This window comes from Sander vitreus, chromosome 16, assembly GCF_031162955.1.
Source record: "Sander vitreus isolate 19-12246 chromosome 16, sanVit1, whole genome shotgun sequence".
Lineage (NCBI taxonomy): Eukaryota > Metazoa > Chordata > Actinopteri > Perciformes > Percidae > Sander > Sander vitreus.
Genome location: NC_135870.1, coordinates 30,187,279 through 30,203,994, shown reverse-complemented (window position 1 = coordinate 30,203,994; position 16,716 = coordinate 30,187,279). Strand labels below are relative to the sequence as shown.

Sequence of the window (16,716 nt, the reverse complement as noted above, 5' to 3'; positions counted from 1 at the left end):
CTTTACAGAAAGCTGAGTTTGTTCTGAACATCTTGATATGAAACACACGGGGATCAGGTTAGATACAAAAACCCTTAAGATGAGAATTCTACAAGATATCTAAAAATGCCCTTAGACCTCAGAGGGTCAACTGTGACTGTTTTACATAGTGTAGTCGTACGTCTTTGTTTTGGCATCAATGTCATTATGAATGCAATTCTCACTTTCTAGTGTTGTTTTTTTCATGAATGGGTTTTAAACATTTTTCATTGTCATTTGTATGAAATCATGTTAAACATTTTTTTCCAAGTATGCCTGCATACTGCTGTCTACTTGTCTTGATATTACAATATTTTCTTATTTTCATTTAATTGTATTTTTGTGATATTTCACTTTGTACCTCACTTGCTAATGAGATCTTGATCTCGATGTGATTTCCTGATTAAATAAAGTATATATATGTTTATGAAACAAGATGTAACATGAATCTGTGTTCATAAAATAAGATAGACTTGGATATGTTTATTACAACTTCCACATTGTATACATTCAGGAATGAACAAGAAAAGTAATAAAATAAATGGCATTTGCATAATTATGGTATATGTTTAAAAGTTAGAATTATTCCTCCAGTTGAAGTCAATGTTCTTCAACAGCATTTATATTTCATAACACTAAACAAGTCATTCGTACGCGATTAAATGTTTTTCTCATCAACAAACAGTTTGTGTTCTCTCATAACATCCATGTGAGGAATCACTGGGAAATGTCGTAATAATACTCTCGTAGTCTCGGCTCAACAATGGAGAATCCAGGCCTTTCATCCAACCTGTAAGACATGAAAACAGCAGAATGAGACAACGATTGAAACGCGAGCTGCCCTTATTATTCCGTGTGATGACTTAGAGCACGTGTCAAACTCAAGGCCTGCGGGCAAAACCCGGCCTCTCACACGTTTTGAAATCTTGGCCCACATATCAATTTTGGTTCACAATACGTTTTGGTCCACCTGATGTGCGCCAAACCAAAAAGACGGGAAACTGCTTTTAAACTGCAAGTACGCGACACTCAAAGCAGACTTTGGCAGATTCGTTGACTTTGACGCTCAGAAATTCCTCCAGAACATGAGAGTTTACATATTCAGGCTGTGAAACAGGATGCTGTCAAAAAAAAAAGTCATCTTTTTTTCATGATTTGCTAAACTCTACGATGGCTAAGGAACTTTTGTACTGCTTTATGTCAGCCAAACTGTAAGAAAGTCATATGAGACATGCAATAATATAGTCAAAGGTGTTTGACTTTCGATTAAATTAAAGCATGTCAATAATCTCTACACGTCTGACCCTTGATGTGATTCTCTTTTTCCAATGTGGCCCTTAGTGACGCTGAGTTTGACTCTCCTGACTTAAAGAGTAACTTGTCACTTACTTGTATGTCCAGCAGGTACTCATGAGGTCATACATCTCTGGTGGACAGTTGAGCGGGGCTGCCATTCGACTTCCACTTTCAATCATCTGCATGACATCATTTCCTTTCATTCCCTGTGAACAGCGGAGCATTCAGATTAAAGGTGACATCATCAAGCACACATGTAACACCAATTACCACAGGAATGGGCAGGTGCAGAAGTTACACCCAAAGAGGATTGTGACACAGGTCAATAATCACTTTTGCAGAGCACATTACAGTAGTAATAGTAGTAGTAGTAGTAGTACGGAATAGTCTCAATGAGAGGAACATTTTAATACAACGGCACTAAAAGTGAACACATTTTAAAAGGTTAGTCTTGAAGTATTTTGGTCCTAGTTGTGCCTTTACTACTGCTGCTGTTAGCCCCCAGTAATAATAATAATAATAATAAATTGAATTTATATAGCGCTTTTCACGAACTCAAAGTCGCAAAGTAAGGGAGTGTGTGAGCAGTGGTGAAATGTAGCTTCTAGCATCTAGAATCTAGCTACATTTACTCCAGTACTGTCCTGATGTTGAGGTACTTGTACTTTACTTGAGTCTTTTCTTTTCATGCCACTTTCTACTTCTACTCCGCTACATTTCAGAGAGAAATATTGGACTTTTTACTCCACTACATTCATCTGTTCCAGCTTTAGTTACTAGTTACTTTAGTTACTCCACTACATTCATCTGTTCCAGCTTTAGTTACTAGTTACTTTAGTTACTCCACTACATTCATCTGTTCCAGCTTTAGTTACTAGTTACTTTAGTTACTCCACTACATTCATCTGTTCCAGCTTTAGTTACTAGTTACTTTAGTTACTCCACTACATTCATCTGTTCCAGCTTTAGTTACTAGTTACTTTACACATTAAGATTTCTGCACACTAAACACATGTAGTTTATAAAATCTGATGTTTGATTCTAAAGTAAACTAACCAACAATATAACGGCTACAAGTCCAGCTGAGATGATCAGACCATTAATCACACACCTGGTTGGATCCTTTACACTTTACACAATGTTTTAACACTTTAACTACATTTTCCTGATGATACTAACAGACTTTTACATTTTCTTGCAGGACTTTTACTGTAACAGAGTATTTTTACGGTGTGGTATTAGTAAGTACAGGCTCTGAATACTACTTCCCCCACTGTGTGAGTGATTTGTTGTGTGAACAAAGCGTTGTCATGTCTCCGGCTGGTGTAAGATGTTTCTACCTTGTATGGTTTCTGGCCGTAGGAGAAGGCCTCCCACATGAGCACCCCGAAGCTCCACACATCACTTTTGGAAGAGAATTTGAAGTAGTTTATACACTCAGGAGCGTACCATTTCACTGGCCACTTCCCATGACCCTTGGCCTGGAGGAGGAGACACACAAAACATTAGTGGCTAGGACTTCAGCTCATATTGATAATTTCCAGCCTCAGAATGCAGTGTGCCGTATTGTGGGATTCTGTGGGATGTTATTCTAAGGCTCATTCTCATATTCTTTTGTGTGATGAGCAAGCACAGATCTCCTGTTTTGACTGACTATGACCAACTGATGGGCAGCGACGTTTACAATATGCTCATAGCAAGTTGAGACACACAAGGAAGCAGATAGGTGCTCGTTAGTCTATATTGACAACGTTTCATTTACGGCAGGGGTCTTCACCTTTATTTAAACCAAGGACCCCTAACTGAGAGAGAGAGGGAGCAGGGAGCCCCTACTACATTTATTGTATAAAATGAAGTTGCATATTAAAGCTATAGTGCGTAGTTTCTGTCTCCCCCATGAGGAATTCTAAGTAATAACAACAAAACTGTCGGCGTGTCCACATGATACAAGCCTTCCGTGATCGCCCCCCCTTTTTAGTGCATATAATACTAAGCTATTAAAATAATAATTGTTGGCATGGTTTTATAAATCATCATGTGTCACAGTGACTCCTCAGGATGAGCTGTATCTGTGGATGGCTACCTCAGTGACTACCTTACCTATAGGCCAGCAGGCCTATCATCACTTTAATGCACATATAAAAGGGACCAATGCAGTGGACCATCAAGACTTTTGGTGCAAATAGATCTTCTGCTTCATTTCATCATATGAAATAAAGATTTGATGTGATAACAGTGACAGATCATGTAAGAAAATGAAATATGTATTTATTTGTGCTTCATGCTTGGCCCACAGCCTCCCAGCTGTTACCTTGTAGTAGTTCTGCTCCTCAGCGACAGCTTTGGAGAGGCCAAAGTCGCTGATCTTAGCGTAGTGCTGCGTGACCAGCAGCACGTTCCTGGCAGCCAGGTCTCTGTGGACAAAGTTATGCTCCTCCAGGTACTTCATCCCCATAGACACCTGGTGGACCAGCTCCGTGATGTTCTTCACCGTTGTTTGCCTAAAGATGATCAATTGTTTATCTTAATTGTTATCTTAATTATAAAAGTATCTGTTAGTCTAATTATTTTAACTGTAAACCTCAAAATATAAAGATGACAGGCTGATCACTAACAATCTTTTGAGATGCCTTCAATTCTGAACATCATCTTTAAAACTGGTTTATCAATATCAAAGTGTAAATGGCTTTAAGTTTTTTGCTATCTTATTTTTTTGGGGGCATTTTTCGGCCTTTATTTCCACAGGACAGCTGAAGACATGAAAGGGAAGAGAGCGGGTATATGACTGCAGGTCTGAGCCGAGCCTGCGTCCACTGCGTCGAGGAGTAAACCTCTATATATGGGCGCGCGCTCTACCATGTGAGCTTTCCAGGCGATCGTGAATGGCTTTTAATTATAGTTGAAACATTTGCTTCACAGCCATCTGAACTGAATTAAAACTTTAGTTCTAAACGCTACACTTTTCATTTTGGCATTGACAAGTCCTCAATCATTTATAATTCCCAATTCATTTGAAGTGCACGGACTGTGGGAGGAGTCCTACTCAACCACTGCACTTCCAGCTGCATTGCTCAATTAGAAACATTGGAGGCCATTTGCATTTCCTTTCAATTTCAAACCACCCGCGCTATCATGACAAATTAACATAAGTGTATGGTCTTTTTAATATTTTGGAATAACAGTCTATGTGGGTTGGGCCCAGGCTCAGCATAAATATATATGTATATAGTGGGACAGTTTTTTTGAGGACACAATAAAATGTAACTTATTATCATGAAATTAATTGTGCAGCTTTTCATGATAATTGAAGTATAACTAAACATGGAAATGCTATGTAAATATATTTGCATGTTTAGGTTCCTTATGGCTCATAGCGTCCCTATACTTCACTACAGATAATACATTTAAATTTGCAACTTTAATACAAAGTGCACTGTCCTGCCTTATCTTTGATGTTCAATTCAGAGTAAAATGGAATTTAAAAAAAAGGACATCCACAGAGGACATCACATCCTCAGCCTCTAGGAATGAACATACACTGCCATATCTGCCGTATCCTTAACAATCCCATTTCAAACCAAACCAAACAGGTGTGTATCACTATGCCTCCGAGTACATACTTGTGTTTCTGCAGGAACTTGTGGAGCGGTCCCAGCTCAGCCAGCTCCATGACCAGCATGAGGCTCTCTGCCTCACATATACCGATCATCCGGACGATATAAGGGTTGTCCAGCTGTTGCATGACATTGGCTTCTCGCAGCATTTCATCGGTTACTGATTGGAGGTTATCATCATTCTTCAGGATTTTGACTGCAACTGGCTTCTCTGTCCTAGTACATGGGAAGGGGTAGCATTAGGATGGATGCGCCACACGCACCACAGATGCACCTTACAGAAATGTTGGCTCTAGCCCAGTAAGCCACATGTTTTAGACAACACAAAAAAAGATCATCCGCATATAATCAGTAATACAACAAAGGGTGGAATAAGGGGTAGAAAAGTACACAAACTGAGTCAAAAGATCAATACTATAAAGACGGGCAAATTCACAAAGAATGGATTGCGGCTGCTGATAGCAACATGAATTGCACATCACTTGCAACCGTTATCTGCTCAAGTCATAAGTTCTGATTCACAAAAGATATTGATATTATGATAATGACATTACAGCGCAAACACGCCTGTAAAGTTTTGCAGTTGAGTGCAATCCCCATAGATCCCCATGTTAAAATGACAATGTTTACAGTCTGGTACAAAAAACTGTTTTGGTCTCCTTAGCTAATTTCCCCCTTCATGACAACTGTACTGGGCAGAATTCTTATATAACTCACCCGTTATTTATGAACCCGTATATTAAGGCTAAAGTTCTGCATAATTAAGGGGAGGGCTGTTTTGACTGGCAGGTGGCTGCCGTCACAAGGGGTGAACCACTAGCTGTCAGCTTAGCTGAGGCATTTGACCTCTGGGCTGTGTTTGTGCTCTTGGTGTCTTGTGGGGAACTTTTCATGCAAATACTGTAATTTAAGTAATATGGCTTTGATGTATTTGTACTAATTGTACCAACAGACCGTTTAAAAAGTCTGTGCTCCAGTTTTTTTGCTGAGTGAAATTCTAGTATCATTTTATTTACAGTATATGTTAGCATTATTATTTCTCAACAGTCATATTCAACATAACAATCTTCACAGCACTGTCATTAACGTTACACACAGTTTTAGTCGCCCACAGACCATCAGTGTCAAAAACAATAAAATGTGCACTGTTTGCAATATTGGTGTGGGGAGTTATATTCTAAAGATTATTAACATTATCTCATTGCGGATGTGTCATTGTACTCTAAATTCAGGTTAAATGATTTGCTTCAAATTGTTCGTTAGATCTATTAAGTACAGTGTTTCCCACCGAATTACATTCTATTTGTGGTGGTAGCTGACTGAGAAGCGAGGCCTTTGGTTAGCTGCTGTAGCAACTCAAATTCAGCCAACACAAACCCCAGCGCCAGGGGTCTGATTCCTGTCGGCCCGACTACCCACTGGATCTGCAAGGTTAGAACGAGCACTGATGCTGGCCACCAGCCTGCAGTGTCCCCTGGTGCTGCGCTGGCTGGGGTAGCTGGCTAGCAACGTAGCATATGGGCTTGCTTCTTAGACTAGCTTTTAGTCTTTGCTAGCTTAGTAACTTCGAGCTAGGTGGGCGTGTTTGTGCAACCAGGCTTCGTTCGGTCGGCCTCAGCAAACATTGGCGTAGTAAAGTCTGCAGAGGTCGGGCAATCATAATCATGGTATCATGACATACTGGGCGATTCAACTGGAGATGTTGGTGTTGTGTGTACGGAGGTTTAAAGGTGACATATTATGCTTTTCCATGTTTTCTGTCATATCTACGATGTTAAAATAATGAGACAAATCCCTCTGAGCTAAAACGTTCAGAATTCCAAATATTCTGAACACTCCGGTTTCAACAGTTTTTTCTACTCTCGGCTAAGTATTACGCAACTCTTAGCCGGCCTTCTATGACTTGTCGCGACATAGCAGTAATCTCGGCCAATGCTGGTCATTTCTCCCCAAATTCCGGTCACTTTACTGCTGGGACATGTCTGGTTGTGTAATATTTGGTTCAGAAGCCCTATTGGCTATTTTTCACAGTACAAAGTCCTGCTATATACTCTGTTGCAGTAGCTCCAGCTTCAACTAGTGAAACAAGGAGCGGAGGCTCCAGAGAGTCCAGGAAGCGCGCTGGCCAATCAGAGCAGACTGGGCTTTTTCGGGAGGAGAGATTAAAGAGACAGGCGCTCCTACAGAGCATTTCATTCACAGGGTGAATACAGGTGCAGCAGCCATGAGCAGTATGAGAAAAAAACATTAAAGCATGTAAACATGTTGCAAGTATAATCCTGAACATGTTATATAATAGTTGCCCTTTAATGTGATGTTATGTGATTTAGCATACTTTCTCATCTTGTAGATGCCCTTCATGACTGTACCAAAGTTCCCAGAGCCCAGTTCTCCATCCTCCAAGAAGAGCTGGCTGCGATCCACTGTGGAACTCCTTAGTTCATCTGGGTCTGCGTATGGACTCTCATACACCTCCGTGTCCATTGGCATGGCCTCTGATGGAGAAATGACCATGACACATTTGAGTGATTGACACATCAGTCTGTCTTGCACAGTATGCAAACTTGTATGTGAAGTGAAGACATAGATATCATTAAAAAAGGGGGTAGTAAAAAAGACCAAAAATCTGTTGGGTCAAACAACACAGGACTTCCACCCAGGAGATCGGGGTTCATGTCCCGTTATGTCCTGCGTGTCACTGAAACCCCACCCAGTGCTTTTGCCATGCATGTAGTCTGGATCGACAACAGTTTATTTACCGGATTGCCGGATCTTCCGCCGGATGTCCCTCTCCTTGCAAAACTTGTTTGTTTCCGGAAGCAACAACAAACTTTGTTTTTAAGTTTTGTAGAAAATTTCAAATCAACAAGACAGGCCTGCTTGGTTCTTTCGGGAATGATTGTAAAGATTTACAAAGAATATGTTTAGGGCATTTTCTTTCCAACTGGGAGGTTTTGGGACTGATTGGTGGGATTGCTGTGGACGAAGTACACACAGAGATACACTGGTAAGAGATAATGAGGTTTAACCATGTGTTGTTTTGTGCACTTTCATTAAATGTCTGTTTATTGTCTAAAAGTGACGCGCGTTAAAAAATTATGCTAAAGGAGTCCTGACCAAACGTCAGTATTTGACAAGTTGGGAGTATGAATGTGTTGCATTAAATGTTTGTTTTTTTCCAACCTAAATGATAAAACGTCATTTGTCATGAGCACTTTCCGATCCTTGCCCTGCTGGCAGGACAGCATGGTGCATCAGGGCCTTTCAAAAACATACATAATGTCACGACGTCTGCCTCAGTCGGTTTCTCCAGGGAGTTGAAATCTGATTGGCTAGCCAAGGTGCCACCCCATTATCCTAAACTATGATTGGCTATCTGCCCAGTCAGAGGTATGACCTTAGTTTGAACCAACTTTTTGGCAAGTAAACCAGAGTAACATTCTCTAACTAACAGTTCCTTCTTAAACCTGAGAGCGATGCATTCACTGTGGTCTCTGGTGTCTCAGCTTCCTCCTACCTAAGAAGTTCTACCGAAGTAACAGCATGAGCTCATAAGAGTGCAGGGAAGCTACAGTAGGACTAATGTACCAGCAAGTTAGCAATCTTTTGAATACAAGTGTGCTTAAACGTCCTTACCTTTTCCACCTGCTTGATTATTGGGCACTCTGGTTTCATAAGGATTTAAATTATCTGTGGTGTTGTGTCGAGATCCCCGGTTCTGTCAGTTGATCAGAGAAGACAATGTTTAAGAGGAAAAACTGAGTGAAAACACATAAAACACATACATGGTGCACTGCTAAAAAGTCATCTGCATTGAGTGAATTAAGCAGGGTGCCACTGTTAGTTTATAACCCGTGTTCTAGTGATAGACTTGCCCTCTGAATGTTTAGGTTCAATAAAACATTAGAATTTGATGTGTAGTTCTCTTCACATTCAGAACTCATTCACCCTTGACTTAAAGGAACACGCCGCCTTATTGGGACTTTGTCCCGTAACCCCCAGAGATAGATAAGTCCATACATACCCTTCTCATCTCCGTGCATGTCGTAACTCTGTCTGACCACCGCTAGCCTAGCTTAGCTTAGCCTAGCTTAACCGGCTCCAACTAGCCTACTGCTCCCAATAAGTGACAAAATAACGCCAACATGTTCCTATTTACATGTTGTGATTTGGATAGTCACAGCGTGTACAAATAACAAGGTCACATGAGACACAGCCATCTTCTAACAGTAAACAAACTATATTATCAGAAAGGCGAAGCACTGCTACTTCTGCTACTTCGGCGGAGTGATTTGTTCGCAGAACGGCAAACTCCTCACCACGGGGCTTCTCAGGTGCTACGAGCAAATCACTCCGCCCAAGTAGCAGTGCTTCGCCTTGGTGTTATTTTGTCACTTATCGAGCAGTAGGCTAGATGGAGCCGGTTACCTCCAGGGTCTGTGCTAAGCTAGGCTAGCTGTGGTGCGTCAGACAGAGTTACATTACATTTAGCTGATGCTTTTATCCAAAGCAACTTACAGTTGCTACATATGTCAGAGGTTGCACGCCTCTGGAGCAACTAGGGGTTAAGTGTCTTGCTCAGGGACACATTGGTTGATGTATCGCAGTGGGATTCGAACCCAGAGGCATGTGTCATATCCACTGCGCCATCACCACCCCTTAGTTAATTACGACACGAACAGAGATGAGAAGGGTATGTATGGACTTATCTAACTCTGGGGGATACGGTGAATAAGCTAAAGTCCCAATAAGTCCTCTAAGATGAAGGAGAAAAAGTACCGAAATGAGTCTACCCATTGGCAAAAGGTGAGTACATTTGGGTTTACGTATGCTTCCATACAGGCTACGTGATACACAACACTGTCAAGTGCTACTGTTCACGAAGGAGCTGCCAGGGGGAAATGTATTCGTCAAAAAGGAGAAAAGTGGACACAGAGGGTTTTCCAAAAAGTTCCTACCAACTGCTATAATTATTATGAATCATATTTTTTCCATATCTGTATATCTGTATCAGTGTCTCTGTTTCCCAACCAGCAGCAGCAGATGGCTGCCCATCAAGACTCAGGGTCTGTCTGAGGTTTCTGCCTGTATAAAGGACGTTTTCCGCGCAAATGCTTGCTCTTTGGGGGGAAATTGTTGGGTCTTTGTAAATTATAGAGTGTGGTCTAGACCTACTCTATCTGTAAAGTGTCCTGAGATAACTCCTGTTGTGATTTGACACTATAAAGAAAATTGAATTGAATTGAATGGAACTATCAGACTCATGGCAATGGTTTTACTGGTCCGGTCCACTAGAGATCAGATTGGGTTCTATGTGGCCCGTGAACTAAAATGAGTTCTTAAATCCTGGTTAAGAGGAAATACCTAAAGGGACTTGGGGATTTTTTCTCGTGAGCATGAGATGTTTTCCAATCTGAATACCAGGCAGAACGGCTGCCGAGGAGGAGGTATTCATCCTCCTGAAAACGCAAAGAAATGTACCTGATAGTGTCATCAACAAACTTAAACATGATAGGGTTACTGTTAACCGATTTCATGCTGTGAATGTGAAATATTAACATAATGTTAGCAGTACTTTGTTAGCATAATTTTGCTAGCCTTAGAATGGTTTCTTATGAGCACGAGATACTTTCGCATGCTCACGAGAAAAGTATCTTGTGCGCACCAAAAAGTATCTTGTGCTCACGAGAAGTACGTAGAGGAAGAGAATAAACGCACGGGATTAACATCTTCAGTCATATGTGTTTAAAGAAGGGTTATAGAACAAGTTTAGTGTCCAAATGTTCCTCGGCCCACATCAAAACTGCTTCATTTCAATGATCAGTTCACTTTGAAACATACAGTATGTCCCACGCCCCCAGGAGGAGCCTTTGGAAGATAGGACAGAAATGTTGTTTGGTCTTGTCATGCACACATAGAAGGATGGCACACAGCACAAGACTGCTGGAACGGCTCAGTATGTAACTGCAGTGAGTAACCTCTAGATGGAGTTAGCATCATCACACTAATCGCAGGCCAACGACTATGATGTCATGAAAAATGAATAGGTTTCTGTGTGCAGCTGGCTCCAGTTGTGAAACTATCTGCTCTGATCTGGGATCAGTCAAGAGCGGAGATCTTTTTTGTTTTGAGCGTATCAAACATTTCATTTCCTGCATTCTGGTGAATGCTATTTTTGCATCGATTCATGGTGCAAATGTCTTTAATTACGTAAAGGAACTTATTATTAGATATTTGGGGGCTTGCCCAGGACACTTCTGATTATTGGGAGGGGGGGGTTGTAACCCCCTAGAACATACGCCTATGGTCAGAGATGTAGAGAAGGGGCATGATAAAGAAAAGAACAAAGTTGCAAGGAAAACTGTGCTCTGTTAGTAACAAAGAATCCATTCCAAACTGAAGCAAAATCACACAGGGGGAAGGTTTCGGGGGGGGGTTCACAAGACATTGATCAACAGGTTTATGAGGAGTGTTAGTGCACCTTCTTTAGGCCAGGTATGGGAACAGTTCTGAGTTTGGCGATGATCCCACCTGCTGCATTCTGCTAAAAAAACAGAACGTCAGAGAGGTTATCAGAGGACTACCTGCTAATGTAATGCATGTGATCAGTACAGTAGAGGCAGATTCAGGGCAAAGGTTAGCTCCAAACAGGATGTGTCTATATCATGTCTCATATTACTGACTCATTCAACTCCAAACTACAAGAGAGACACTGTTCATACAGTATACAACATCTCCATGTTCATTTTACTGTACAGATAAGTAGTGCACTGTACAAAAAGAAAACCCTAAATCACCCTAAATTATAAAAAGACGTATTTGCTAACCTCCCTCTAGTGGTGTCTCTCCATGTGGACGTCTAAATGAGCTGCTTTGATTGATTGCAGTTTTGTTTTTGGATGGGTTCATAAAAATAACAGAGCCTGTTCATCTGTTGAGAAGAAATGCGTTTATCTAAAACGTATGTTGAAAGGTCAACAACTGGTAAATGTTTTACAATTTTGTGCACACAAATGAGTCTGGGGTGTTGGTGTTACGGTAATCTCAGTTATTCAGACAGATATTCAAAACTATTTCAAAAGAAACCCAAAACAAAAAGCATGTCTGCATGCATAAATACCACTAAAGGGAAGTGAGAAAATGTATTTTTTTTTGTGATTCAGTGAACCAACTCTTCAAATATTAGCCATGCAAGAAGATGAACATACATGTTTCGATCTAGCTATGAAATTCTTATTATTTATAAATATGTCAGAAAACATAGAGTAACAAACAGATGTAGCATTAACACCCATTTCAGACACAAAGTTGTGATTGAAAATATATCTAAAGATTAATATTAATACATGATCAATGTTGGCAGGTATGGGACGAGCTTGCGTCCTGTTTTCTGTGGGCACAAGACCACGACAATATGCAAAGGCATAATTGACACCACACACACACACACACACACACACACACACACACACACACACACACACACACACACACACACACACACACACACACACACACACACACACACACACACACACACACACACACACACATACATACACACACACAGACACACAGACACACACACACACACACACACACACACACACACACACACACACACACACACACACACACACACACACACACACACACACACACACACACACACACACACACACACACGCACACACACACAGACACTCAATGTACCAGGGCAGAACTTAATCCAGGATGGTCCCGTGGGAGTAGTGGCCGTCCAATCAGCACTATAAACACAGCATATGACAAATGTGGATCAGACTTGAATATATTCCTAAACGTTTAGTTGTTAGATACTAATCCATATGCAGTTTTGCTGTAGACGTGTTTGGATTAGCTGTGAGTGTTTTTACCGTCCCCGTCGGGTCGAGGACACGGCACTGTTAGCACCCGCAGCAGGCCGTCCGGTTTGTAGGAGTAGTGCTCCACCAGCTGTTGCCAAGAGAGAAGATCACATATCACACACTCAGGACTATAAATGCATCAGGAATACACAAGACTAAAAGTATAAAGTCTGTAACATCCTTCAGAAGCCAAAATGATATGACAGCATTGCAGCGGTGTAATGTAACTAAGTACATTTACTCCAGTACTGTACTTGAGTCCAAATGTTGAGGTACTTGTACTTTACTTGAGTCTTTTCTTTTCATGCCACTTTCTACTTCTACTCCGCTACATTTCAGAGAGAAATATTGTACTTTTTACTCCACTACATTCATCTGTTCCAGCTTTAGTTACTAGTTACTTAAGTTACTCCACTACATTCATCTGTTCCAGCTTTAGTTACTAGTTACTTAAGTTACTCCACTACATTCATCTGTTCCAGCTTTAGTTACTAGTTACTTAAGTTACTAGTTACTTTACACATTAAGATTTCTGCACACTAAACACATGTAGTTTATAAAATCTGATGTTTGATTCTAAAGTAAACTAACCAACAATATAACGGCTACAAGTCCAGCTGAGTTGATCAGACCATTACACACACACCTGGTTGGATCCTTTACACGGCTAAAGTGCGCACGGGGGGGGGGCGAAAGAAATAGTTCCTTTAATTTGGTAAATGGGCTTATTCAATTTCTTTCTAAGCGTGAGATGTAAACATGGATATCAATTGTATGTCTCTGTATTAAGTAGAGATGTTCCAATACCATTTTTTCCCAATTCCGATACCTAAACTCAAAGCCGATACCTACGGAAGAGGATTAGGGCCACGTGTGTGGGGTGCGCGATCACGGAAGGCTTGTATCATGTGGACGCGCCAACAGTTTTGTTGTCATTACTTAGAATTCGTCATGGGGGAGACAGAAACTACGCACTATAGCTTTAATGGCCTAAGAAGGGTTTACATTCTACATTTACACACATCTTACATGTGCTGCTTTTACTCAAAGTTTACTGTGAGTAAAACTTTCACTTTCACTTTCTGACCTTATATTTGACCCTATATATCTGACATTCTGCACCAGATATACTGCATATCCTTGTGGAGAAAGCCTGAATACATAACATGTGAAAAAGGATAACGAGTAGCCTAAAGGTTTCTCAGGAGGGGTGGGGGGAGGAGTTTGGACTCCTGACTCCTGGCCTTCATAGTATGCATGTACTCAGCACATTTCATGACAGTGTCCATAATGGATACATATTATGTAACTGTAACAACCATGAAATAACATCATATTATTCCTGAAAGAATCAAATGAGTGGCAGTCACTGAGCAACACTTCAGACAGCTGCTGGGAAAGCCTAAACCTATTCCTGAGAGTCACAGTTAAAACATATAAATAAATATAAAAATGATTGCTCACCTGCCACAGGGTGTCAAACTTCTTGCCATCTGGGATGGAGAGCTTGCCAAACCTGTCCCTGTCAATGCGATAATGCATGACTTGTCCTTCATGCAGCAAACACAGAGCATAGGATCCATTCAAATCTCTCTGTCGGATCCTGCACTCACAAGAAGAAGAAAATGAGTTAAAGTACTGTGGTTTATTGGCATTTCTTTAAACCAATCACAATCGTCTTGGGCGGAGCTAAGCATCGGACAGAGTCTCTCTAAATAGTCTCAGGAAGGAACTTGTTTTGGTGGAACATGTGGACGTTCTAAAGTAGTTTTAGTCGTGCAACAGAAAACTCAGATTGGACAGATAGTCTAGCTAGCTGTCTGGATTTACCCTGCAGAGATCTGAGGACCAGTTAACCATAGTCCTCACAAATCCACCAGAGGTTAGAACGCCAACACAGAGACAGAGGAAGGGGACGGACATCCGGCCGAAAAAGAGTGAAAAAGAGTGCTTTTCAGCAGCACCGGAGCAATCCCGGAAGTGATCGTGGAACATCGTGGATATAGACTAGGATCCCACGGTCTCCCCATTCTCTCTGCTGATTCCTCACGTCTGTTTCCACTTTTGTCTTTGTCTACATCAAAAACTTCAGTTCTGGGTTCTTTACATTGTTGGTAGTGAATATCAGCACACAGCAGCTTTTAGACATGTTTCTGTTGTTTGCTAGCAGACGGAATAAAGAGGAGGAAACCTTCACGCAATACAAGTCAATGGAGAGCAGAGAGTTGTTCCCCCTTATTATTGTTTATGATAATAAAGAGGCTGTGTATTTGTGTTATTACATCATCTGGGTCACATGACAAAGATGTATCCTGGGATTCATTCAAAACTTGTCTTTGTTTAAAAAAAATAATACATAAATACATGTGTATATTAGACACAAAGGGACAATTATATTGTTGATCCCAATTATTTCTGAGACAATTCATTGTACAGCAACATCTGGAATTGTTCCAGCTCTACGTTGCCTACACTTTTTGCTTTTCTTTGTTTGTGAAGGTGGTCAGGAAGCCTGACGGCTAGTAGTTTAACTTGGACTATTGTATTGTATTGCGTTACTGCCATCGCACAAACTGTTTATTGATTGATCGTATTTTTGGTAGACTCTTTACTTTATTTTGTATGTTTATATTTTGCGTATTTAATGTGTAACTTCATGTTGTCTCGCACGTTTATGCTTTGTCTTGGCCAGGTCATCATTGCAAATGAGAATTTGTTCTCAATCGGCCTACCTGGTTAAATAGAAGAAGAAAATATATACATATACATATACATATATATATATACACATATACATATATATATATACATACACATATACATATATATATATATACACATATATATATATATATATATATATATATATATACACATATACATATATATATATATATATATATATATATATGTGGCAGCACAGGGCCCAGTGTTCCTATAAAGGCCTAGATTTCGGTCTCTCTTCTTTCCCTTTCGCTTTCATGAGATGATTTGTCACTTATCTTTTACTTCACAACACCTTACACTACAGGTTAATGTGATGCAGCACCTTCAGAAGACAAAGTCACAAAGTGCTTCACACGGTAAATGTGTTACAATAAGACTCAAACAGGAAAATGAGCAAGAAAGAGAGAAATAGGAAATACAAATTTTAAAACATTGACACTACACTGTCAACACACACACACACACCCACACCCACATGAACACTACTGATGCCACTGACTAACACACCGGACACTTGAACTTGTTGACTTATAATTTGGCTTTGAGTTACGACAGAGTTAAAAAATAAACCGTACAGGAAACACATTGAGGTTAAGAGAAAAGCTCGACACGAATTGAGGAGTGTGTAGGGTAGACATGTAACAAGTGTCTCTTTGAAGAACACAGATCATTTATACATCCTCTTCTTCAGGGCTTTCACTTGCTCTGTGAGGCCATGCACAAGGCCAGGCTCAAGTCGCCTGATTGGCCCTCTCTAGCTATTGTTTCATTCTTGCAGTGGCTGCGTTAATACGAGTAGCCACTAATTGCTAAAGTTAGACCAAACGAAATCACCACACATCCAAACGTGTATTACTTTTTGATGGACATGTCTCCACAGGACACAGAGATGGGGCGACCCAGCAACACATCCTCACACCTCAACAACATTATAGGTCGATTTCTGAAGACAGTTCTATTAAACACGTAGGTAACATTGTGAACTAGTTAACTTTAGGCAACAAAAATACTTAGTGTTCAAGGATGGGCTTAAAATGAGTCACGTAAAACTACTTAAATGAGGAAATAACGTCATGTCAAAGACTAAGGTCTGTAAAACTTAGTTTAAAAAAATAACTGATGACTTTTGGTTTGACGGGAAACACGGACCGCTGTCATCTCGTTGACTATCCCTT

The 16,716-nt window shown here is 40.6% G+C and overlaps 1 protein-coding gene across 2 annotated transcripts in view; it reads right to left on the bottom strand.

Moving 5' to 3' along the window:
* Nucleotides 1-486: 486 nt before the first annotated feature.
* syk (spleen tyrosine kinase) overlaps nucleotides 487-16,716 on the bottom strand; it is a 32,550-nt gene continuing 16,320 nt past the window's right edge. Inside the window, exons 5-15 of one of the 2 annotated variants that reach the window (XM_078271375.1) lie at nucleotides 14,279-14,417; nucleotides 12,824-12,902; nucleotides 12,642-12,697; nucleotides 11,410-11,472; nucleotides 8,565-8,646; nucleotides 7,264-7,423; nucleotides 4,935-5,144; nucleotides 3,626-3,815; nucleotides 2,655-2,795; nucleotides 1,408-1,520; nucleotides 487-808 (exon numbers count right to left, since the gene is read on the bottom strand). In XM_078271375.1, the coding sequence (XP_078127501.1) occupies nucleotides 736-808; nucleotides 1,408-1,520; nucleotides 2,655-2,795; nucleotides 3,626-3,815; nucleotides 4,935-5,144; nucleotides 7,264-7,423; nucleotides 8,565-8,646; nucleotides 11,410-11,472; nucleotides 12,642-12,697; nucleotides 12,824-12,902; nucleotides 14,279-14,417 (1,306 nt within the window). In that variant the 3' untranslated portion in view covers nucleotides 487-735. The remainder of the gene's footprint in view (nucleotides 809-1,407; nucleotides 1,521-2,654; nucleotides 2,796-3,625; nucleotides 3,816-4,934; nucleotides 5,145-7,263; nucleotides 7,424-8,564; nucleotides 8,647-11,409; nucleotides 11,473-12,641; nucleotides 12,698-12,823; nucleotides 12,903-14,278; nucleotides 14,418-16,716) is intronic. The other variant, XM_078271376.1, reaches the window with a different exon arrangement.